This window comes from Triticum urartu, chromosome 6A (assembly GCF_056163025.1).
Source record: "Triticum urartu cultivar PI428250 chromosome 6A, HENAU_Tu73, whole genome shotgun sequence".
NCBI classification, from domain to species: domain Eukaryota; kingdom Viridiplantae; phylum Streptophyta; class Magnoliopsida; order Poales; family Poaceae; genus Triticum; species Triticum urartu.
In genome coordinates this window covers 35,896,054-35,923,034 of record NC_141878.1, presented here as the reverse complement: position 1 = coordinate 35,923,034, position 26,981 = coordinate 35,896,054, and the positions used below count along the sequence as shown (strand labels likewise).

Sequence of the window (26,981 nt, the reverse complement as noted above, 5' to 3'; positions counted from 1 at the left end):
GGTGCGCGCCTTGTGTTCGCTTCCGCTTCCGGGCCAGGCGTTGGAGCCTGGCTAGTGGAGGCGCGATTGGCAACCTCTCCGGATATAGTCCGGCGAGGTCTCTTCATCCTGAAGATAGCACGAACGTTAATATGCCCTGAAGGAACAACACCAGGGAAAAAGAGGGTGCGCTATACCTTTGCGCCGGCGTCTCAGTCCGGACTACATACCTTTTTACCCCCCGGGGCCCTGCGGCCCCTCGTTGGCTAGCCACCACGGGTTCGCCCTCCCGCCTCAGAAACCTCCCCTGCAAAACACGGTCGTTGTCAGGAAAACTGAAATGCGTGAGAATGGATTCCATCTCAAGGGGATGAGACTCCGCTCTCTGTTACCTGGGAGGCCGGGATTAACCCTGGGTAATCAGCCGTGATAGCCACCAAGGTATTGTCCTTGCTTAGCTGATGAAACACCCCGTCAATCAGCTCCACCGATATGTCCAGATCCTCTTCAGAGTCCGGATCGAGGGACCATTCTGGATCCTCAGGCTGTGGGGGACGGCTGTTTATATCCTTTACTTCCTGACGCAATCCTGCGTTGAAATCATTAGACTACATATTTAATCATGGGAATATAAAACGGATGGGTAAGCACAATTGTCCACTTACCCAACTCGGAGGGTTGTACATAGTAAATCCGCCCTGCGGGTTGACGCGGAGGAATTCCTCCTCTTCTCCCTTGTACAAGGAGGATAAGGTCTTTATTAGAGCGGCAGCTGAGGCTGGCCCCTTACGACCGTAACGGGTGGCGTCATCCTCCCCGTTAAAATCCCACATGGGGTGGCCTCTATATTGAAGCGGCTGCACCCCCCGCATAATGCATGCGGCCATGACTCCAATCATGGTTAGTCCGGAATGAGCCAATAGTCTTATCCGACCCATCAGGTAAAGGACGTCCATGTCGCTTTCTCTCTGGGAGCTCCGCGGATGCTAGCTTAGGCGTTTCCTTAAGGGAGCACTGTTGAATTCGGGGAGACCGACCCGGATAGGATCCGGCAGCGGGACATCATCTATATAAAACCATTCCGAAGGCCAGTCCTCGGATGCCTTCTTTGGGGTTCCGGATAGATATCCGGTCCCGGCGATACGCTACACTTCGGCTCCGCCCACTTGATATATAGACCCCTCTTGAGAGCGGGGCACCAAGTAGAGTAACCTCTTCCACAGCGCGAAATGAGCCTCAACACCCAAGAATCGCTCGCAAAGGGCGACGAAGCTCGCGATATACAATATAGAGGTGGGCGTGAGATTGTGCAGCTGGAGGCCGTAGAACTCCAGAAGCCCACAGAGAAATGGATGAATTGGAAATCCAAGTCCTCTTTTTAGATAAGGGACGAGGCACACCCGCTCTCCTTTGGAGGGATTGGGGGTGCTCTCCGCTTGCTCTCCACCATTATAGGTGGCGAGTCCGGCTCGGACCGGGACCATATAGGCCCGAGGGAGAAATCCCTTGGCCTGAAGCGACACTAGCTTGCTGTGCGGGATGGAGCAACTCTCCCAGTCTCCAGGTTTAGGACTGGAAGGGCGAGAGGAGCTGTGACGGCTGGCCATGTTGGAATGGACCTTTGCTGGAGGCGCTCTGATGATTACTCGCGGGGAGGAGAAGGTGTGGTTTGGATCTGAATCCCCATCCCATTAAATAGGCGGCTCGTTTATGCGGCTAGGGGTGTTAATGTAAAAACACCCTGACTTTTCGCATTCGTTTGACACGTGGAAGACGGCCATTATTGGGCGTGGAAGCCAAGGTGCGCTACATTACAAAAATCGGACGTTATTCAGCAGGTACACGGAATTTGGAGAATAACCCGCCTTGCAATGCCGAAGACAATCTGCGTGCCGGACTCGTCGTCATTGAAACCTGGTTCGGGGGCTACTGAGGGAGTCCTGGATTAGGGGGTGTTCGGGTAGCCGGACTATACCTTCAGCCAGACTCCAGGACTATACCTTCAGCCGGACTCCAGGACTATGAAGATATAAGATTGAAGACTTCGTCCCGTGTCCGAATGGGACTTTCCTTGGCGTGGAAGGCAAGCTTGGCGATGCGGATATTCAAGATCTCCTACCATTGTAACCGACTTTGTGTAACCTAACCCTCTCCGGTGTCTATATAAACCGGAGGGTTTTAGTCCGTAGGACAACTTCATCATACAACAATCATACCATAGGCTAGCTTCTAGGGTTTAGCCTCCTTGATATCGTGGTAGATCTACTCTTGTACTACCCATATCATCAATATTAATCAAGCAGGACGTAGGGTTTTACCTCCATCAAGAGGGCCCGAACCTGGGTAAAACATCGTGTTCCTTGCCTCCTGTTACCATCCGGCCTAGACGCACAGTTCGGGACCCCCTACCCGAGATCCGCCGGTTTTGACACCGACAGAGAGGTCAGTCCTATTTTAGGAAATATCCTAGGTTTCCTTGTTCAGTCCCTTATCTATTTTTGGGCATGGCTAGGGTTTCTACTTTTCTTCCATCTATGAAATCCGTACCTAGATTCATTAGGTCCGGTAGGTTTCAAGGGCGGATCCACATGGGTGCATGGGTGTGGGGGTCGGCTCCTCATTGTATAGGTTATCTTGTTTTTAAGATCTACCAACCACTCTAATCCATGTCTCTCGTGCATCCAAAATGTGTTGATGCCAAATTTTAAGATAGATCTACCAACCACCCGAATTATTTTTCTTGAAATTTCTTATATATGGTCCTTTTATTGCTAAATGGACTAAAAGTGGTGTAGTTTATGCACTAAACTTCATGTCAATTTGTATAAAAGTAGCCTCTCACGCTTAATCTAGCAGACACATTTTTTGTCGTTCAATTTGCTCAACACCAATTGCTTGATTCCTGGAGTCCAATTACCATAGGCTGTAATATTTTAGACTTGTTATCATCCCTACTTGAAATATATTGTTTGGTTTCTTATTTTCAGCATAATATTTTCTGCAAGTAAAGGATAACAACACCATGCCTTGTTTATGAAAATGTCGTACTAAATAATCTTCATTTTCTGTCATTCATGTCTGTACTGTCAGTATGATGGAAAAATAATATTTTCACATGAAAATTTTAGATATTACTCCTAACTCTTTAATTTCTTGAGTAACAGCAGCAAAGTGAGAAGAATGCCTTCTGGACTCAAAAGCCAACTTGATCTCAGTCGTTTGAAAAATATTGTTGTGGTTTTGGTTTGCAATATAAATTTTTGAACACCCAACTTTGAAATCCTGGATCCAAAGCAGTGTTGCTAGGTTGCCTTAGTTTAGGCATGTATATGCCATTTTTTGATCTATATAAAATATTCTGCTATTTATGTGGGACCAGGTCGCCGGTGATGTCAACAACGAAGACGTTAGTCATCTATCTCGTCAGTCCTTTTGTCTATATTTGGGGAAGGCCAGGGTTTCTTTTTATCTTTGATCGATGGACTCCATATCAAAATTTTGTAGACACTAGTAGAAAAAGGGTCAAATGTGAAGCACATTAGTGCCGGTTTGAATTTGAGCCAGCACTAATGTGTGCATTAGTGCCGGTTCCAACGGCTAGCCGGCCGCTCTCATTAGTACCAGTTCATGGCGAACCTTTTGTTGGGGAACGTAGTAATTTCAAAAAAATTCCTACGCACATGCAAGATCATGGTGATGCATAACAACGAGAGGGGAGAGTATGATCTACGTACCCTTGTAGATCGATAGCGGAAGCGTTATGACAACGCGGTTGATGTAGTCGTACGTCTTCACGACCCGACCGATCAAGCACCGAAACTACGGCACCTCCCAATTTTAGCACACGTTCAGCTCGATGACGATCCCCGGACTCCGATCCAGCAAAGTGTCGGGGAAGAGTTCCATCAGCACCACTACAATATTATCGAGGACTATGGTGGCAGGGGACGCCGCACACGGCTAAGAATATGATCACGTGGATCAACTTCTGTGTTTCTGGGGTGCCCCTGCCTCCGTATATAAAGGTTCAAGAGAGGAGGAGGCCGGTCGGCCCCTATGGCGCGCCAAGGAGGAGTCCTCCTCCTAGTAGGAGTAGGACTCCTACTAGGAGGGGGAAAGAAGTGGGGAGGGAGAAGGAAAGGGGGGCGCCGCCCTCCCTCCCCTAGTCCAATTTGGACCAGGGGGGAGGAGGCGCGCGGCCCACCTTTGGCTGCCCCTCTCTCTCTCCACTAAGGCCCATATGGCCCATTCCTTCTCCCGGGGGGGTTCCAGTAACCCTCCGGCTTTCCGGTTTTCTCCGAAATCACCCGGAACACTTCCGGTGTCCGAATATAGCCATCCAATATATCAACCTTTATGTCTCGACCATTTCGAGACTCCTCATCATGTCCGTGATCACATCCGGGACTCCGAACAACCTTCGGTACATCAAAATGTATAAACTCATAATATAACTGTCATCGAAACCTTAAGAGTGCGGACCCTACGGGTTCGAGAACGATGTAGACATGACCGAGACAAGTCTCCGGTCAATAACCAATAGCGGGACCTGGATGCCCATATTGGCTCCTACATATTCTACGAAGATCTTTATCGGTCAGACCGCATAACAACATACGTTGTTCCCTTTGTCATCGGTATGTTACTTGCCCGAGATTCGATCGTCGGTATCCAATACCTAGTTCAATCTCGTTACCGGCAAGTCTCTTTACTCGTTCTGTAATACATCATCGCGCAACCAACTCATTAGTTGCAATGCTTGCAAGGCTTAAGTGATGTGCATTACCGAGAGGGCCCAGAGGTACCTCTCCGACGATCAGAGTGACAAATCCTAATCTCGAAATACGTCAACCCAACATGTACCTTTGGAGACACCTGTAGAACACCTTTATAATCACCCAGTTACGTTGTGACGTTTGGTAGCACACAAAGTGTTCCTCCGGCACACAGGAGTTGCATAATCTCATAGTCATAGGAACATGTATAAGTCATGAAGAAAGCAATAGCAACATACTAAACGATCGGGTGCTAAGCTAATGGAATGGGTCATGTCAATCAGATCATTCAAATAACAACTATTTGTCCATGGTTAGGAAACATAACCATCTTTGATTAACGAGCTAGTCAAGTAGAGGCATACTAGTGACACTCTGTTTGTCTATGTATTCACACATGTATTATGTTTCCGGTTAATACAATTCTAGCATGAATAATAAACATTTATCATGATATAAGGAAATAAATAATAACTTTATTATTGCCTCTAGGGCATATTTCCTTCAGTCTCCCACTTGCACTAGAGTCAATAATCTAGTTCACATCGCCATGTGATTTAATAGTTCACATCACCATGTGATTAACACCCATAGTTCACATCGATATGTGATCAATACCCAAAGGGTTTACTAGAGTCAGTAATCTAGTTCACATCACTATGTGATTAACACCCAAAGAGTACTAAGGTGTGATCATGTTTTTCTTGTGAGATAATTTTAGTCAACGGGTCTGTCACATTCAGATCAGTAAGTATTTTGCAAATTTCTATGTCAACATTGCTCTGCACGGAGCTACTCTAACTAATTGCTCCCACTTTCAATATGTATCTAGATTGAGACTTAGAGTCATCCAGATCAGTGTCAAAACTTGCATCGACGTAACCCTTTACGGCGAACCTTTTTTGTCACCTCCATAATCGAGAAACATATCCTTATTCCACTAAGGATAATTTTGACTATTGTCCAGTGATCTACTTCTAGATCATTATTGTACTTCCCTTGCCAAAATCAGTGTAGGGTATACAATAGATCTGGTACACAGCATGGCATACTTTATAGAGCCTATGGCTGAGGCATAGGGAATGACTTTCATTCTCTCTCTATCTTCTGTCGTGGTCGGGTTTTCAGTCTTACTCAACTTCACACCTTGCAACACAGGGAAGAACTCCTTCTTTGACTGTTCCATTTTGAACTACTTCAAAATCTTGTCAAGGTATGTACTTGTTGAAAAAACTTATCAAGCGTCTTGATCTATCTCTATAGATCTTGATGCTCAATATGTAAGCAGCTTCACTGAGGTCTTTCTTTGAAAAACTACTTTCAAATATTCCTTTATGCTTTGCAGAATAATTCTACATTATCTCCGATCAACAATATGTCTTTCACATATACTTATCAGAAATGTTGTAGTGCTCCCACTCACTTTCTTGTAAATACAGGCTTCACTGCAAGTCTGTATAAAACTATATGCTTTGATCAACTTATCAAAATGTATATTCCAACTCCGAGATGCTTGAACCAGTCCATAGATGGATCGCTGGAGTTTTCATATTTTCTTAGCACCTTTAGGATTGACAAAACCTTCTGGTTGCATCATATACAACTCTTCTTTAATAAATTCATTAAGGAATGCAGTTTTGTTTATCCATTTGCCAGATTTCATAAAATGCGGCAATTGCTAACATGATTCGGACAGACTTAAGCATAGATACGAGAGACAAACACTCATCGTAGTCAACACCTTGAACTTGTCGAAAACCTTTTGCGACAATTCTAGCTTTGTAGATAGTAACACTACTATCAATGTCCGTCTTCCTCTTGAAGATCCATTTATTTTCTATGGCTTGCCGATCATCGGGCAAATTCATCAAAGTCCATACTTTGTTCTCATACATGGATCATATCTCAGATTTCATGGCCTCAAACCATTTCACGGATTCTGGGCTCATCATCGCTTCCTCATAGTTAGTAGGTTCGTCATGGTGAAGTAACATGACCTCCAGAATAGGATTACCGTACCACTCTGATGCGGATCTCACTCTGGTATACCAACGAGATTCGGTAGTAACTTGATCTGAAGTTACATGATCATCATCATTAGCTTCCTCACTAATTGGTGTAGTAGTCACAGGAACAGATTTCTATGATGAACTATTTTCCAATAAGGGAGAAGGTACAATTACCTTATCAAGTTTTCTACTTTCCTCCCACTCACTTCTTTCAAGAGAAACTCTTTCTCTAGAAAGGATCCATTCTTAGCAACGAATGTCTTGCCTTCGGATCTGTGATAGAAGGTGTACCCAACTGTCTCCTTTGGGTATCCTATGAAGACATATATTTCTCCGATTTGAGTTTGAGCTTATCGAGATGAAACTTTTTTACATAAGCATCGCAACTCCAAACTTTAAGAAACGATAGCTTAGGTTTCTTGCCAAACCATAGTTCACACGGTGTCGTCTCAACGGATTTAGATGGTGCCCTATTTAACGTGAATGCAGCTGTCTCTAATGCATAACCCCAAAACGATAGTGGTAGATCGGTAAGAGACGTCATAGATCGCACTGTATCTAATAAAGTACGGTTATGACGTTCGGACACACCATTACACTATGGTGTTCCAGGTGGCGTGAGTAGTGAAACTATTTCACATTGTTTTAATTGAAGGCCAAACTCGTAACTCAAATATTTTACCTCTGCGATTATATCGTAGAAACTTTTTTATTTTCTTGTCACGATGATTTTCCACTTCACTCTGAAATTCTTTGAACTGTTCAAATGTTTCAGATTTATGTTTCATCAAGTAGATATCCCCATATCTGCTCAAATCATCTGTGAAGGTCAGAAAATAATGATACCTGCTGCAAGCCTTAATATTCATCGGACCACATACATCAGTATGTATGATTTCCTACAAATCTGTTGCTTGCTTCATTGTTCCGGAGAACAGAGTCTTAGTCATCTTGCCCATGAGGCATGGCTCGCAAGCATCAACTGATTCATAATCAAGTGATTCCAAAAGTCCATCAGTATGGAGTTTCTTCATGCGCTTTACACCAATATGACCTAAACGGCAGTGCCACAAATAAGTTGCACTGTCATTATTAACTTTGCATCTTTTGGTTTCAATATTATGATTATGTGTATCACTATGATCGAGATCCAACGAACTATTTTCATTTGGTGTGTAACCATATAAGGTTTCATGTAAACAGAACAACAAATTATTCTCTTACTTAAATGAATAACTGTAATACAATAAACATGATCAAATCATATTCATGCTGAACGCAAACACCAAATAACACTTATTTAGGTTCAACACTAATCCCGAAATTATAGGGAGTGTGCGATGATGATCATATCAATCTTGGAACCACTTCCAACACACATCGTCACTTCACCCTTAACTTGTCTCTGTTTATTCTGCAACTCCCATTTCAAGTTACTAATCTTAGCAACTGAACTAGTATCAAATACTGAGGGGTTGCTATAACACTAGTAAAGTACACATCAATAACATGTATATCAAATATACTTATGTTTACTTTGCCATCCTTCTTATCCGCCAAATACTTGGGGCAGTACTGCTTCCAGTGACCAGTCCCTTTGCAGTAGAAGCACTTAGTCTCAGGCTTAGGACCAGACTTGGGCTTCTTCACTTGAGCAGCAACTTGCTTGCTGTTCTTCTTGAAGTTCCCCTTCTTCCCTTTGCTCTTTTCTTGAAACTAGTGGTCTTGTTAACCATCAACACTTGATGTTTTCTTGATTTCTACCTTCGTCGATTTTAGCATCACGAAGAGCTTGGGAATTACTTTTGTCATCCCTTGCATATTATAGTTCATCACGAAGTTCTACTAACTTGGTGATGGTGACTAGAGAATTCTGTCAATCACTATTTTATCTGGAAGATTAACTCCCACTTGATTCAAGCGATTGTAGTACCCAGACAATCTGAGCACATGCTCACTAGTTGAGCGATTCTCCTCCATATTTTAGCTATAGAACTTGTTGGAGACTTCATATCTCTCAACTCGGGTATTTGCTTGAAATATTAACTTCAACTCCTAGAACATCTCATATGGTCCATGATGTTCAAAATGTCTTTGAAGTCCCGATTCTAAGCTGTTAAGCATGGTGCACTAAACTATCAAGTAGTCATCATATTGAGCTAGCCAAACGTTCATAACGTCTGCATCTGCTCCTGCAATAGGCCCGTCACCTAGCGGTGCATCAAGGACATAATTCTTCTATGCAGCAATGAGGATAAACCTTAGATCACGGATCCAATCCGCATCATTGCTACTAACATCTTTCAACACAATTTTCTCTAGGAACATATCAAAATAAACACAGGGAAGCAACAACGCGAGCTATTGATCTACAACATAATTTGCAAAATACTACCAGGACTAAGTTCATGATAAATTTAAGTTCAGTTTAATCATATTACTTAAGAACTCCCACTTAGATAGACATCCCTCTAATCCTCTAAGTGATCACGTGATCCAAATCAACTAAACCATGTCCGATCATCATGTGAGATGGAGTAGTTTCATTGGTGAACATCACTATGTTGATCATATCTACTATATGATTCACGCTCGACCTTTCGGTCTCTGTGTTCCGAGGCCATATCTGTATATGCTTGGCTCATCAAGTATAACCTGAGTATTCCGCGTGTGCAACTGTTTTGCACCCGTTGTATTTGAACGTAGAGCCAATCACACCCGATCATCACGTGGTGTCTCAGCACGAAGAACTTTCGCAATGGTGCATACTCAGGGAGAACACTTCTTGATAATTTAGTGAGAGATCATCTTATAATGCTATCGTCAATCAAAGCAAGATAAGATGCATAAAAGATAAACATCACATGCAATCAATATAAGTGATATGATATGGCCATCATCATCTTGTGCCTGTGATCTCCATCTCCGAAGCACCGTCATGATCACCATCGTCACGGGCGCGACACCTTGATCTCCATCGTAGCATCGTTGTCGTCTCGCCAATCTTATGCTTCCATGACTATCGCTACCGCTTAGTGATAAAGTAAAGCATTACAGTGCGGTTGCATTGCATACAATAAAGCGACAACCATATGGCTCCTGCCAGTTGCCGATAACTCGGTTACAAAACACGATCATCTCATACAATAAAATTCAGCATCATGTCTTGACCATATCACATCACAACATGCCCTGCAAAAACAAGTTAGACGTCCTCTACTTTGTTGTTGCAAGTTTTACGTGGCTGCTACGGGCTTAAGCAAGAACCAATCTCACCTACGCATCAAAACCACAACGATAGTTTGTCAAGTTGGTGCTGTTTTAACCTTCGCAAGGACCGGGCGTAGCCACACTCGGTTCAACTAAAGTTGGAGAAACTGTCACCCGCAAGCCACCTATGTGCAAAGCACGCGTAATGTCGGTCCGGGCCGCTTCATCCAACAATACCGCCGAACCAAAGTATGACATGCTGGTAAGCAGTATGACTTATATCGCCCACAACTCACTTGTGTTCTACTTGTGCATATAACATCAACACATAAAACCTAGGCTCGGATGCCACTGTTGGGGAACGCAGTAATTTCAAAAAATTTCCTACGCACACGCAAGATCATGGTGATGCATAGCAATGAGAGGGGAGAGTATGATCTACGTACCCCTGTAGATCGATAGCGGAAGCGTTATGACAACGCGGTTGATGTAGTCATACATCTTCACGGCCCGACCGATCAAGCACCGAAACTATGGCACCTCCGAGTTTTAGCACACGTTTAGCTCGATGACGATCCCCGGACCCCGATCCAGCAAAGTGTCGGCGAAGAGTTCCGTCAGCACGACGGCGTGGTGACGATCTTGATGTACTACTGTCGCAGGGCTTCGCCTAAGCACCGCTACAATATTATCGAGGACTATGGTGGCAGGGGGCGCTGCACACAGCTAAGAATATGATCACGTGGATCAACTTCTGTGTTTCTGGGGTACCCCTGCCTCCGTATATAAAGGATCAAGACAGGAGGAGGCCGACCGGCCCCTATGGCGCGCCAGGGAGAAGTCCTCCTCCTAGTAGGAGTAGGACTCCTACTAGGAGGGGGAAATAAGTGGGGAGGGAGAAGGAAACGGGGGCGCCGCCCTCCCTCTCCTAGTCCAATTCGGACCAGGGGGGAGGAGGCGCGCGGCCCACCTTTGGCTGCCCCTCTCTCTCTCCACTAAGGCCCATATGGCCCATTACTTCTCCCGGGGGGTTCCGGTAACCCTCCGGCTTTCCGGTTTTCTCCGAAATCACCCGGAACACTTCAGGTGTCCGAATATAGCCGTCGAATATATCAATATTTATGTCTCGACCATTTCGAGACTCCTCGTCATGTTCGTGATCACATTCGGGACTCAGAACAACCTTCAATACATCAAAACGTATACACTCATAATATAACTGTCATCGAAACCTTAAGCGTGCGGACCCTACGGGTTCGAGAACGATGTAGACATGACCGAGACATATCTCCGGTCAATAACCAATAGCGGGACCTGGATGCCCATATTGGCTCCTACATATTCTACGAAGATCTTTATCGGTCAGACCGCATAACAACATACGTTGTTCCCTTTGTCATCGGTATGTTACTTGCCCGAGATTCGATCGTCGGTATCCAACACCTAGTTCAATCTCGTTACCGGCAAGTCTCTTTACTCGTTCTGTAATACATCATCCCGCAACCAACTCATTAGTTGCAATGCTTGCAAGGCTTAAATGATGTGCATTACCGAGAGGTCCCAGAGATACCTCTCCGACGATCGGAGTGACAAATCCTAATCTCGAAATACGTCGACCCAACATGTACCTTTGGAGACACCTGTAGAGCACCTTTATAATCACCCAGTTACGTTGTGACGTTTGGTAGCACACAAAGTGTTCCTCCGGCACACGGGAGTTGCATAATCTCATAGTCATAGGAACATGTATAAGTCATAAAGAAAGCAATAGCAACATACTAAACGATCGGGTGCTAAGCTAATGGAATGGGTCATGTCAATCAGATCATTCAACTAATGATGTGATCCCGTTAATCAAAGAACAACTATTTGTCCATGCTTAGGAAACATAACCATCTTTGATTAACGAGCTAGTCAAGTAGAGGCATACTAGTGACACTGTTTGTCTATGTATTCACACATGTATTATGTTTCCGATTAATACAATTCTAGCATGAATAGTAAACATTTATCATGATATAAGGAAATAAATAATAACTTTATTATTGCCTCTAGGGCATATTTCCTTCACCTTTAGCATCGGTTCGTGCCACGAACCGGTACTAAAGTGAGTGGTGGCAGGATGTTGTCAGTCCGGGGCCCCTCCAGCACCTTTAGTACAGGGTCGTATCACGAACCGGTACTAAAGGTCGTCCTACATAGACCCTTCGTCCACCCGAGCTTGCTCTGTTCTTCCCCTTTCCCCTCTCCTCTCTATTCTTTTCCCTCTTCCTCTCAAGCTCATCACACATTTTGCCCAAAATTTGTCATGATTTGAAGGCCCCCATCCATTTAAATGATCACAAAGGTTAGCAACTTTGTCCTTTCATATCTCATTGCTAGATTAGCTCGTGCAATGCTTTATATAGTGATTGATTTTTGAGTTTAGTAATTTGGGAGGAATTATATATGTGTGTGCTAGTATTTGATTTCTATGCAATTTGAGGTCAAAAATAACACTTAGTTTGCATATGTAGGTGTGGTTTACTTAGTACCTTCTAAATCTCCGTCATAACCATCGTCGATCGCTCGCAACGTCCCGTCGCCGGCACCACCTTGTGGTGAGCCTCTTGTTCATGAAGTTTTGTATAAAAAATTGATGTTTGTGTGATTTGGATATATAATTACTCGTATAATTATCTTACCCATACGTTGTTTCTTATACATAGTGCCATGGTTTTGATATCCGTCCCCGTCGGCCCTCGTCCGGGTTATGATTTGGATGTGGTATATTCTCTTTTAAAACTATTCATTGCATTTCGTGTTTATGACAAATTATGCCCATCAAGTTGACATAGATATTTGTATGTAGGAGGTAGTTGAACCAGAAATTCCAACCGACCCTATTGTCGAGAGGTTAAATTTAGTTGAAAGAGAAAACAAGGATTTGAAGGAAAAATTGAAAAGAATTGAGGGGGAGAAGATGGAATTGGAGTTGCATGTTGCCGATGTCATCGATGATCACAAGATTAAGATGGAGAAAATGCGCTTGAAGATTAGAAAATATGCCATTCATAGTGAGGCTTGGTATCATTATGCTATTGGATCAATTGTTAGCTTAGTTGCGATCTTGATCGCATTTGTTATTGCATTTAAATTCTTTAGCTAGAGAGTTATTTGTTTGTTGCATTTAAGTGTTGTATTATCTTTATGTATGAACTTTATGTATTGTATTAATTTGGTGTTTTCGGTGCTGTGTATTGAAGATGAGCCGGCAATGGATGTACGATGACCGATGCTCTCCCGAATTCATTAATGGTGTGCTTACTTTTCTAGATGCGGCCGAGGCAAACAAGCGGGCGGATGGTTTTATGCCTTGTCCATGTGCTGGCTATAAGAATGGTCACAATTACTCTACGTCAAGAACCATTCACGTCCACCTGTTTGAGTCCGGTTTCATGCCCCACTATAATGTTTGGACCAAGCATGGAGAAAGAGGGGTTATGATGGAAGACAATGAAGAAGAAGAGGACGACGACAGCTATCCTGGCCATGGGTTCCCTGAATACGACGATACAACAATGAGGGAAGAAGCTGAGCCAGTAATGCGGGAAGAAGCAGAGCCGGCAATGCGGGAAGAAGCTGAAGAAGAGGCATCGGATGAGCCCGTTGATGATCTAGGTCGGGCCATTGCCGATGCAAAGAGAAACTGCGCAAGTGATTTGGAGAAGAAGAAGTTGCAGCGCATGTTAGAGGATCACAAAAAAATTGTTGTACCTGAATTGCGTAGTTGACAAGAAAAAGCTGGGCACCACACTGGAATTGCTACAATGGAAGGAAGAGAATGGTGTATCTGACAAGGGATTTGGAAAGTTGCTGGTAATGATAAAGAATATTCTTCCAAAGGACAACGAATTGCCCGAGAGTATGTACGAAGAAAAGAAGGTTGTCTGCCCTCTAGGGTTAGAGGTGCAGAAGATACATGCATGCCCTAATGATTGCATCCTCTACTGCGGTGAGTACAAGGATTTAAACGCTTGCCCAGTATGCGGTGCATTGCGCTATAAGATCAGCCGCGATGACCCTGGTGATGTCGAGGGCGAGCGCCCCAAGAAGAAGATTCCTGCCAAGGTGACGTGGTATGCTCCTATAATACCAGGGTTGAAACATTTGTTCCAAAACAAAGAGCATGCCAAGGCGATGCGATGGCACAGAGAAGACCGTAAGAAAGACGGGAAGTTGAGAATACCCGCTGACGGGTCGAAGTGGAGAAAAATCGAAAGAAAGTACAGGAAGGAGTTTGCAGATGACGCAATGAACGTATGGTTTGGTCTAAGCACAGACGGCATTAATCCTTTTGGGGAGCAGAGCAGCAACCATAGCACCTGGCCTGTGACTCTATGTTTATATAACCTTCCTCCTTGGTTGTGCATGAAGCGGAAGTTCATTATGATGCCAGTGCTCATCCAAGGCCCTAAGCAACCCGGCAACGACATTGATGTGTACCTAAGGCCATTAGTTGAAGAACTCTTACAACTGTGGAATGGACCAAGTGTACGTGCATGGGATGAGCACATGGGGGAAGAATTTGACCTAAAGGCGCTGCTGTTCGTGACCATCAATGATTTTCCTGCTCTCAGTAACATTTCAGGATAGACAAACAAGGGATACCGCGCATGCATGCACTGTTTGGACGATACCGACAGTATATATTTGGCTAATTGTAAGAAGAATGTGTACCTGGGACATCGTCGATTTCTTCCGAGCAGGCATCCCGTAAGAAAGAAAAGCAAGCATTTCAAAGGTGAGGCGGATCACCGGACGAAGCCTCGCCACCGTACTGGTGTGATGTACATGATATGGTCAAGGATTTGAAGGTGGTTTTTGGAAAGGGTCCTGGTGGACAACCTGTTCCGAATGACGCTGACGGACGCGCACCCATGTGGAAGAACAAATCTATATTTTGGGACCTGCCCTATTGGAAAGACCTAGAGGTCCGCTCCGCAATCGACGTGATGCATCTGACAAAGAATCTTTGTGTGACCCTGCTTGGCTTCTTGGGCGTGTATGGGAAGACAAAAGATACACCTGAGGCACGGGAGGACCAGCAACGCATGCACGGAAAAGACGGCATACATCAAGGTCATGCAAGCTACACTCTTAGCAAAGAAGAGAAGGAAATCTTCTTTGAATGCCTGCTCAATATTAAGGTACCGTCTGGCTTCTCGTTGAATATAAAGGGAATAATAAACATGGCAGAGAAAAAGTTCCAGAACCTAAAGTCTCATGACTGCCACGTGATTATGACGCAACTGCTTCAGGTTGCATTGAGGGGGCTTCTACCGGAAAACGTTCGATTAGCCATTGTGAAGCTATGTGCATTCCTCAATGCAATCTCTAAGAAGGTAATCGATGCAGAAATCATACCAAGGTTAGAGAATGATTTGGTGCAATGTCTTGTCAGTTTCGAGTTGGTGTTCCCACCATCCTTCTTCAACATCATGACGCACGTCCTAGTTTACCTATGTGAAGAGATTAATGTTTTGGGTCCTGTATTTCTACACAATATGTTCCCCTTTGAGAGGTTCATGGGAGTCTTAAAGAAATATGTTCATAATCGTGCTAGGCCAGAAGGAAGCATCTCCAAGGGCCATGAAAATGAGGAGGTCATTGAGTTTTGTATTGACTTTATTCCTGACCTTAAGCCGATTGGTGTTCCTGAATCGTGGCATAAGGGCAGACTAAATGGAAAAGGCACGCTAGGAGGGGAACAAATAATATGTATGGACGGACATTCTCTCACTGAAGCACACTACACAGTTCTACAGAATTCCGCCTTGGTGGCTCCGTATATGGATGAACACAAGAATTTGCTACGCTCCAAACACCCGGAGCGGTCTGATGACTGGATTACACATGAACAAACCAGGAGTTTCGCCAGCTGGTTGCAGACATGTACCATGCATGACGCCTCTATTGAAGATGACCTGTACTTGCTATCCCAGTTACCATCTTCGAATATAATGACTTTCAAAGGGTACGAGATAAATGGTAATACATTTTACACGATCGCCCAATATAAGAAGAGCACCAACCAAAACAGTGGTGTCCGCTTTGATGCAGAAACCAAGACGGGAAAGGAAACATATTATGGTTATATACAGGACATATGGGAACTTGACTATCGACGTGGTTTGAAGGTCCCTTTGTTTCGGTGCAAATGGGTCAATATGACACGAGGCGGGGTAACGGATGACCCGTAGTATGGAATGACAACAGTGGATCTCAACAATCTTGCGTATGCAGACGAACCATTCGTCCTAGCCAATGATGTGGCACAGGTTTTCTATGTGAAGGACATGTCTACCAAGCCGAGAAAAAGAAAAGATAAGGAAGCGAATGCATCATACGATGAGCCAAAGCGGCACATAGTTCTTTCTGGGAAGAGAAACATCATGGGAGTGGATGACAAGACAGACATGTCAGGAGATTATGAAAAGTTTGATGAAATTGCTCCACTCACAGTGAATATTGACCCAAGCATCCAGTTAAATGATGAAGATTTTCCATGGCTACGGCGCAAAGGGACACAGGCGAAGAAAAAGTTTGACACCCAAAGATCTGGGATGTGATCGCCTTCACTGTCATCACTATCTTCTATGTTTCACACCCAGGATGGAATCTTTATAATAGTTAGGGTAGCTAGTTATGTGTTTTGGCATTTGAAACGCGAAGAAATTTTATGTGCAAGCAAATTCTTTCATGCATTTACTGATTTTTTCAGCTAATTGACCCTGAAATTGAAAAGCATTTCAAATGAACTCAGAAATGGTTGAAAGTTGGCATGGTATCATAATTTCAGCCACATAGCATGTGCAAAAAAGTAGAGAGGGTTACCGCAAAATCTGGATGCACTTCGTGTACAAATTGGACAATCTCTTTCGAAGTATCACGGTTTCGGACAAAAACTCATCCGTTACAAAGGCATTTCATTTTCAAATAACCTAAGCATTACCAAATTGAATATAATGATATAACACACTAATATTAAACATAAGAAAAAAGAATCACTGAAAAATCTATTTTCAAAGTTAAGTTATTCACAAACTAGTGATTCACACAAATTTCAAATAATTCAAAATTTAAACTATTCAAATTTGTAAACTACCGGTACTAACAGAAAGTTTGTAATTTTTTGTACCTAAAGCAAAAATATTCACAAAGAAACTCTAAATACAACAAAAAACAACTCAGAAATAAATAAAACAAAAATAAATAAAGCAAAAAAATAAGAAAAAAAAGCCCACCTACTGGGCCACAGCGGCCTGCATACGACTAGAAACCCAAATTCTAGTTGGGCCAGGATGCAGGCCCGCTAGACCAGTAGGCCTGACAGGGCATCGCAGCAGAGGTAGGCCCAGAAGGCCTGCTTAAGAGAGGAGCTCAAGACAGCAGCGCTGGCGGGGCTTATAAGCAGGTGCGACTGCCCCTCGGCTAGCGAGGTGGGACTAATTAAACTTCTGCGCCCCTCGCCTGGCAGCGCACACCCTTTAGTACCGGGTCGTGGCTCTAACCGGTACTAAAGGGGGGGCCTTTAGTACAGGTTGGTGCCACGACCCAGTACTAAAGGGGGTGTAGTTCCCGCCGCTTCGCCTGGCCAAAACAGGCCTTTAGTACTGGTTGGTGGCTCCAACCGGTACTAAAGGTGGGTTCTATATAAGAAAACACTTCAAAAACTTTGTCAGTTTCTCATCTCTCCCTCTGCCCCGTCGCCGCCGCCCCTCGTCGCCGCCCCCGTCGCCGTCCGTCGCCGTCGCCGTCGCCGTCCCTGTCCCCATCCCCATCACCGCGCCCCGCCCCGTCCTCCCGTTGTCCCCACCCGGCCCGGCCCCGTCCCCGTCGTTGCCGCCCCGTCCCTGTCACCGTCTCCGTCTCCGTCCCCGTCGCCGCCCCCCGTTGTCGCGCCTCATTGGTGAGCTCCTGCCCCGGCCGCCAACCACACACACACACACACATTGTTATAGAATTGTTAGCAATCTTTCTGTTTTTTAGTTATAGAATTATTAGAAATGTTAGTTTTAGTTATACAAATGTTAGTTATATAGAAATATTAGAAATGTTAGTTATATAGAAATGTTAGTTAGTTATAGAAATATAAGAAATGTTAGTTTTAGTTATAGAAATATTAGAAATGTTAGTTTTAGTTATAAAATTTAGAATTTGCATATATGAAATCACAATCCATCATTTAAAAAATGTTACTTTACTTTTGCGGCATATAGTATTTGTTGTCGACGATGCCCGGCCCACATCCTCGCCGTTGACCCGTTCGCGACAATGTCCTGCTTTAGAGGATCCATGTCCGGGACTGGGCTCCGCCGGGCTGGCACTGGGAGGTGCTACCTTCAGGGGCGCGATGCTTGGTGAGGAACCCGGCTCTGGGTCCCGTCGTCGACCCTCATCTCCTTTGGTGGCGTTCGCGTGGGCCACTTTCGGTGCGGAGGGAGCCGGCCCCGCCGGAGGTGGTACGTCGCCGTGTCAGGGAGGAGGACGAGCACGTCCATCCCTACATGGCTGCTATGGACGTCAGGTTCTCCAACACCTGGCAGGTTCTTTGGGGAGATCACCCGAGCTACGATCCAGTGATGGTTCCTTCACTTTGGTTGTCCACCGCCTAGATTACTCTCTAGTATTCGATCTTTATTAGCTAGCTAGCTAGTGATGTATTCGATATATAATATTCGAGACGATTTATTCGAGATTATATATATTATTCGAGATGATGTATTCGAGATTATGTCTATTATTCGAGACGACGTATTCGAGATTATATTCGATGATGCTTATTATGTACTATGATTGATTCAGTTTTTCCTTATTAATTGATTGCGTCCATGCATTGTAATTTGAATATACTTCTTTTGGATTAGTTAAACAAAACCTATGGCGGACAATACCGGCAGAGAGGGAGAAGAGGCCCTGTTCAATATCATACACAATCCTCACGGGCCAGATGATGATCAGAATAAAGAAGATTATGACGGCTCCGAATATCTAAACAACAACGGGGAGGGTGATATGATATTCGATCGCGACGACCGAATTGATGAAGTCATGAACTATGAACATGAGGAAGAAAATGTTGATCTTGAAACAACAAAGACTGGCGAGGTATATATATATTTATATAAGCAGGCATCTGGTGATCATCACATGTTTTAAATGACTTGAAGATATATTAACGAATCGATCTTTCTTCTTTCAGCCATCCGGATCGAGCAAATCTTCAGGCAATAGGAAACGAGGCCCGAACAAAAAGTTGAAGGAGGGCGTAAAGTACAATATCGAGGCCATCAAACCTAATGGAGAACCATTAGCGCCTAAGAAGATTGCGGACAAGTTCATTCGTTAGTGCGGAGTTCTTGTGAAGGACCAACTCCCGATCTCCCTTCAAGAATGGAGGGAGCCAGCAAAGCCACGTCCAGGAGTTATTTTTGTCGATGACAGACAAAAACTTCTGCTTTGGGAAACGCTCATGGAACATTTCACCCTACCAGATCATTTCACAGATGCAGATGTAGAGAAAGTCAAGGACGCTACTCTTAGGAAGATGGTGGTTGCATTCAAAAACCACAAGAATCGTGAATGGGCCAAGTACGTCAAGGGAGGAAGGAAGACTCCAGTTTTCGAGGGAACACTAGAGAAGCAAAGTGCTCATTGGGACGATTTCGTGAAATTCAAGGATTCGGAATTATCTAAGGAACGGTCGAGAATAAACAAGGCCAATGCCGCAAAAAAGGATAAGTTCCGTAAGCTGGGGCCAGGTGGCTATGCGGTGGGAATGCCTAAGTGGGATAAGTCTGAGAAAGAGATGGAGGATGCAGGTGTCACTCCAGAAACATTGAGCTGGCCCCCCAGGTGCAGGACTTGGTTCTATGCGCATGGGTAGGGGGGTAGTTGGACCCGAAGGCAAGCAAAGTTTCGAAGAAGGCATGTCTAGACGGAGCCGAAGATAAGCTACTTGTTGCAATAGAAGAGGCTCGATCGGGGGTGTTCCAGCCCAACAGAGAGAACGACGAGCTTACGTGTGCCCTGGGAAATCCTGAACACCCAGGAAGAACACGAGGCATGGGCGCTATTCCGTGGTATGAGGGGTTTTCGGACTAGAACGCCGACTACAGAACCCGTGCGAGAAAGAAGATTGCGGAGGAGAAGAAGAGGAAGATGGAGGAGGAGCAGAGGAAGCTAGACTATGAACGCCTTCAAGGCCTAGAATCAGCACACGCAGACTTGGCAGTCAAATTCCAGCGGCAGCAGGAGCAGATCGACTCACTTAGCCAGCAAAGGGGGTCTCAGCAGCTGCAGCAGCTAGCGGATGATCCAGCATTGGATAGCACCGTCCCATCCATGCCGAGAAGCAGCGTGGGTTCCGCACCGGGCAACGCATTGCTGGATAGCTACCTAGTGGATGACATCATGGAGAACACTAACTGCGAGCTACACTTCAAAATGAAGAACATATCCATGAAGGTGGCGTATGCCCTTGCTTTTACAAATCCCCCTGACGCAACCTTCCATTGCAACCTGATTCCAGCGGGCTATGCTCGTGTCTTGGTTGATGAGGTGGGGGACCAATATTCGGGGCTAGAGCTTGACATTCCTGGAGGTGACGATGAGCACACACTGGGAGAGGCAAACCATTGTATCATCCTATGGAGAAAGGATTGCATCACCTTTTGAAGGCAACCGACACCGCGTCATCTGACTCCTTGTCGAAGTCCGCCACCGAGTCAGCAGACTCCCGCTCCTCCAGGTCCACCAATGCGTCAGGCCACTCCTCCTCCAAGTCACGCATAGCTTCAGGCCACTCCTCCTCCTCCAAGTCCGGCAAAGCGTCAGGCCACTCCTCCTCCAAGTCCGGCACATCTTCAGGCCACTCCTCCTCCAAGTCCGGCACAGCTTCAGGCCACTCCTCCTCCTCCTCCAACTCAGCCACGTCAGCCGTCTTCGCCGCCTTAGCAATCACGGAAGAGAGCCGCCTCAGCTATGGTGCGTAGCGGTACAAGTCGAGGTAGTACTGAAGGTACAGGTGGAGGCAAGCGATTTCAATATGGTCCAATCCTCGCGCCTCTTCCTCAGAGGCCTTACGGCAAGTCCGAGGAGGAAAACGTAGCCATATCGAAGGCTGAGGTGGAAGCCCATGTTGCACCAAAACCGCCACCGCCGCCAAGGGAGAAAGTGCCTGAGGAAAAGATTGACCACTTCATTCGTATGGCTAGAGCACCAGCTCCCAAGCCTGTTGACACAGATTATGAGCGCCACATCAAGAAGTTAAGTCGAGCATGTCTACAGAAAGAGGAGAGCTCGAGCTCGAGCAAATCAGCTGGCAGAAGGAGCGGTAAAACCGTTCTTCAGCTATGAGAACAGGCGGCGTAATCAATCCCCTCGCTTGTTGTGCCAACAACACATGAGAGTAGGCACGCCCAATATTATTGTGGGCAAACCATTAACGTTCCCGGGCTGGGCGATGTGGTAATAACAAAGGAGCATATTGAACAGGCTGAAACGCTCATGATCACTATTGGACAACTCCTCGATATCGAGCCCATGTCTCCGACTAGAGAGGAGGAAATAAAACGGAAATATGTCCGGGGCCAACCTTTGGTCGAGCCAGACGAGGTCAAGAAGCTCCCAATGAGAATGTATGAATTGCATCAATGGTACATGGACATTACGAAGATTTCCAATTGAGAGTCCCTCATGGTAAATGTCAAGAAGGATCATTACTACGTTGAGAAAGCTGTGACCGTTGAGTATTCAGAACTATTTCAGCTATACAATCAAGACGCACTCGACAAATCTATCGTCAATTGCTATTGTCTGTAAGCGATTTCTTTCTGTAATTTAAATCTCAAGCTAGCTGTAGTGATCATTTTGATCAAGCATTACCTGTATTTATCCTCACTATATTCTTTTCTGTGGTATTATGCAGGACGAAGATTTATGAAATGAAAAAAGGTGGACGGTATGGCATTGGGTTCATTGACCCAAATACCATTAATGAATACACATGGAAATTAGATCCATATTACGAAAAAAGTGTAGAGGAAAGCATGCTAGAGTTCTTCAAGCACCTCAAATACAATGAAGATATACTACTTCCTTACAACTTCGAGTGAGTCACACTGTCTTGTACTAAAAATTCTGTTTTTTCCTAGCAGCTAGCTACATGTTTTTGCTTACATATGCCCGCTTAATTAAGACATGCAAACGTGTGTGCATGCAGATTTCACTGGATCTTGTTAATCATTAAAGTTGATGAAGGAACAATTGAAGTACTAGACTCACTACTTAAGAAAGCAAGTGACTACACCATCGTGAAGGGGATAGTCAACTGGTAATTTCAATCATTATTAACTATATCTCGGCCTATTTAATTAGTTCTTCATTTCCTAAGAACAACTATTTAATAACCCGTTTATTCATTTTCTTTGTCGAGGGCAGGGCTTGGGCAAAGTTCATCAGGGCCACTCCAGGCCCATGGAAACAAAATCTGAAATGTTATCGACCCCAGGTATGTAATTAAGTAGTACTAGCTAGCTGCCATCTCTTTAATTATCATGCTTGATTAATTATTATCTGATCAAATTCCATTCTCGTAAAGGCCCTGAAGCAGGCGCCGGGGAATAATCTGTGTGCATACTACGTTTGCGAGAACATTCGCATGATGGCATCCGAAAGGAGCAGATCTCAAAGATAGGAGTGAGTACGTTTAACAGAACACTATTCACAATTTTTACACCATTATCGATATCTAGTCACACAACTAATACACATGCATATTGATCTCCTTCTTAACAATTCAAAGAGGTGCGGGAGAAGCTCCTAACCGAGGACCGCATAGAAGCAATTCAAGAGGAAATAGCAGGATTTTTGCTCGACCAGGTCATAGATCCCAAAGGAGAATACTATTACCCGCTACCGCCCCCATGAACCACTTCCAATTGTTATCGTGCTCCGAAGGCACCAATTAGGAGAAATTGTATATATATACATGTGTGTATATATGTGTGAATTAATTAATGATATATATATATATATATATTATGATCGGTTCTACTAGAAATTATATTTATATATATGCATAACGTGTACAATATGTAGTATCATACAATAACAGCAAACGAAAAAGAATTAAATGGAAAACACAAAATTAAATGAAAAAAAATCATAAACCCAACCCCCAACCTTTCAATACCGGTTGGTGACACCAACCGGTACTAAAGGGCTCCCTGCCCCCGAAGCTGGCTCGTGCCACGTAGTTGCCCTTTAGCACCGGTTTGTGCTGAACCGGGCCTTTAGTGCCTACACTTTAGTGCCGGTTACCGAACCAACACTAAAGGGCCTTACGAACCGGTGCTATTGCCCGGTTCTGCACTAGTGAGATGTGTTAGGTAACTAGCTAGGTTACATGTGTTGATCCATGTATAGGCAATAAATCCACCTAGGTTTGGTGACTGTGCTAATACAAATACATAGCTTGACCTTGGAATTGAATTGCCTACGTAGGTGATTGTGAAAATATTTCCTGCAACTTAAGGATAACAACACCATGCCATGATTATGAAAATGTCATATTGTATGGTCATGAAGTAAATAATCTTCATTTTCTGTCATTCATGTCAGTATTGTCATTACGATGGACTAAGAATCTTTTCACATGAAAATTTTAGATATTACTCCCTCCATTTGAAAAATATTGTTATGGTTTTAGTTTGTAATATAAATTTTTGAACACCCAAGTATGAAATCCTGGATCCGCAGCTGTGTAGCTAGATTAAATTTATTGAGGCATGTATATCTCAGTTTTTGACATATATAAATTATTCTACTAATAATCCGGAACATGTAGCTCCTCTGGCTTCTCTGGCGGAGCAGGTGGTGGCTCCTGAGCCTCAGTTGGGTGTTCGTCAGCCGCGGTTGTTGCCTCCCCAACCCCCACCTGTGGTCGTCGCCGACAAGAATGAAGAAGAGGTTAGTCATCTATCCCCTTTATTTATTTATTTATTTATTTTGTAATATCCTAGGTTTCTCTGGTTAGTACAAGGCAAATAAGGTATTAAAATGTTGAGTACATGTTTTGTTTCACTTGATCGATCTTTGGTTTAAATGTTCCATAAGTGGTTGTGGCAATGATTTTAAACATTGATTATCTCTAAGCAATGGTTATTTTAGAAAGAAATTGGATATCATCAATGTTTTACTTGAGTTTTTTATCATTTATGCCACCAGTTGTATCCCACTACTCAGTTTTTCCCTTAGAAGTTACAGCCGCTCAAAAATGCCATCGATTCGTGAGATGCTTACTCAAAAATCCCATTAGATGTATCAAAAATGCCATCGTTCCGTTAGATGTTTGCTCAATAATGCCATTAGACATTGTTATTTTCATGTAAAACTTGTTGACCATCCAATATGACAAAAAAAGCCCAGGCCCACATTTCAGTTCTCTCTATCTCACAATGATAAGTGTGGCCCCACTTGTGAGGAGTAAGTAAGCGAATAATTTTACATGAAAATAAGAACGATGTTGGGATCAAGTGGGCTCACACTTCATTGTAGTGAGATAGAGGGAGAGCTGGCATGTTGGTCCATAGGTATTGATGCCATTATAGCATGTCAAGATAGATTTGGTATCACAATAATGATGTGCAGTGGCATTTTTGAGCATGTGTCTAATGAAGCAATGGCTTTTTTAGCAGTAGAAATTCCTAGTGGTGATACTTAGTTGTGGGACATAACTGGTGGCATAAATGATAAAAACACTTTTTTGAAAGTACAACATTTGGGATCACTTGTTGCCATAATTCATAATAATTAACTACTTTACCTAGAACGTTGAATGCTTCAGGAACATTGATGGGTGGGGTATCGATCAACAGGGGCAACTTCCATGACGATAACATGTGGACTTTCAATATCCATCATCATAAGAACACAAAATTCTAACCCTAAATAGATACAGCTCACGAGTTATTTTATCTAGTCATGCATGTAAGTTATAAGTCTTTTTTTGCGTTAGTACATCTGTATGATGCTCTGCCATGTTACATCATCTGTTCATGCATTTTTACGTAACAAGTGAATTTTGTTGCACTAAAGGGCTGTTTGGTTTGTGACTAACTTTGCCAAAGATTGCCATACCTAAGGTTAGGCAAGTTTGACCAACTTAAGTGAGTGTTTGGTTCCAGCCACACCTTAGGCAAGCCACACTTGGGTCCCACATGGCATACACACAAAAAGTGTGGCAAGGTTCCCTTAGGCTTGTGAACTTGTGGCTCTCATTTTGATGAACTAACCTTAGGCAAGCTTGGGAAAAATGTGTGGCAAAATGTGGCGATGCTAGTGCTCTCCTCGACATGTATGGTTGATCCTTCATTTTTTTACTATATGGTACTATCCCATTTAGTTGCTTATGTAGCAACTAATAAGTTATGCATTTATTTTTTCAACATAATTTGAAGATATTTTATGCTGTCATCAATTACATTATGTTTCATAGACTCTGTGCCTGCTGAATTCTCATATTAGATATACTTACGCAACATTTGGTACTACATGTAGGTCCTAAGTGACGACGTCGACAGTGACCAAGAAACCCAGAGGATCTACAGGAGGCAGAAGGTGAGGGAGCTAGACAGTGGTGTTCTCGAGAAACGTGTCAGCCCAAGAATCGGAAAGGGGGGCTACGGATGCCCTTACTGCAACAAGCTGATGAAAGGCGACTTGAGAAGTACCATCAACCATGTTGTCGGAGCATCCCAAGGTAGCATCAAGAAAGGCTATGCTTTCAGGGTGAAGCACGCCGCGTATGCCGAGTACTTGATGAGGCTTCTTTGAGGCTTTAGGGAAGTGTGCACCCTCGTAGCTAGAACTGATCCTCTTTTGGTTTTAACTATGCTAGGTACTACCCTATGCTATACTTTGTTGGTGAACGTTTATGGTCGAACTATGTGCACCAGTACTAGTAAGTGGTGCTTGATTTTGTATATATGGAAGCGTTGAACTAAGGTAGAACTATGTTAATTGGTGTGTGGTTTGGCATCTCTGCTTGTTAAACTCGTGCTCATTAATCATTAGCTCATTTAGATTAAGTAGCATAAAACCCTGATTGGCTAGGTTTGTTTGAAGCTAGTTAAGCTTGTGAGCGCTCGTTAATAGATTCTGATGTGTTATGGTATACATGATGAGTGTGTACATGTGGTTTTCAAGAAGGAAGATGGTGACTCAAAAAGGAAATGCACTAGTTTGCTGCCTAAGGTGTTGATCCAAGTAATACTAGAACCATCGTGTTTGTGGCATGGCTACATGATGATCACAAGTCGATCCAAGTAATACTAGATCACTTGATGACAAATTGATCTGATGTTTTCACAAGTCTTGAGAATTAGGGTTTATGTACACAATTTTCAATCCCCAACCCATCCACCCCGGACACGATCTTTGGATTGCATCACGTAGATGTACAAAATCCAGTTCCTAGCTCCTGCCCCAAGCGCCTACGCTTGTGATTTTTTTCCAGGATTCTAATTAAGCGCCTAAATAAGCGCCGCTGCATTGAAGGTGCCCAATGCTGACCAATCAATTTTTCTCATAAGTATTTCCGCTATAGTAGGTAACTACCAATTACTCCCCGCATCTCTCCCCCTAGGGTGCGCTCTAAAACCATCACCGCCGCTCACATGCCCGCCTCCCTTCTGTCGGATATGAAATCCACTCGTGGAGGTCGATTGGACGTCGTGACAGATCGTGAACATGGACGTGAGGGGCCTGTCATGGACGCCGTCGTGACAGATCGTCGACTTGTGGGGCTAACCACCAACGTCGTCGTCCATCGCATGGATCAGGATCCCCACGAGAAAGCTTTGGACTACTTTGTGTCCGACCCAGAGAAGCATCGTGTCAACGAGGTGCAGTACTCGTCGTCGATCACAAGCAGCAGCACATGCACGGCATGGACTGGAATTCT

At 44.1% G+C, this 26,981-nt stretch overlaps 1 protein-coding gene across 1 annotated transcript in view; it reads left to right on the top strand.

Annotated features, from left to right (window-relative positions):
- LOC125527294 (uncharacterized) overlaps window positions 1-25,852 on the top strand; it is a 68,568-nt gene extending 42,716 nt beyond the window's left edge. The window contains exons 6-7 of the mRNA XM_087529633.1: window positions 23,891-23,986; window positions 25,577-25,852. Coding sequence (XP_087385759.1) covers window positions 23,891-23,986; window positions 25,577-25,852 — 372 coding nt within the window. The remainder of the gene's footprint in view (window positions 1-23,890; window positions 23,987-25,576) is intronic.
- The last annotated feature ends 1,129 nt before the right edge of the window (window positions 25,853-26,981 follow it).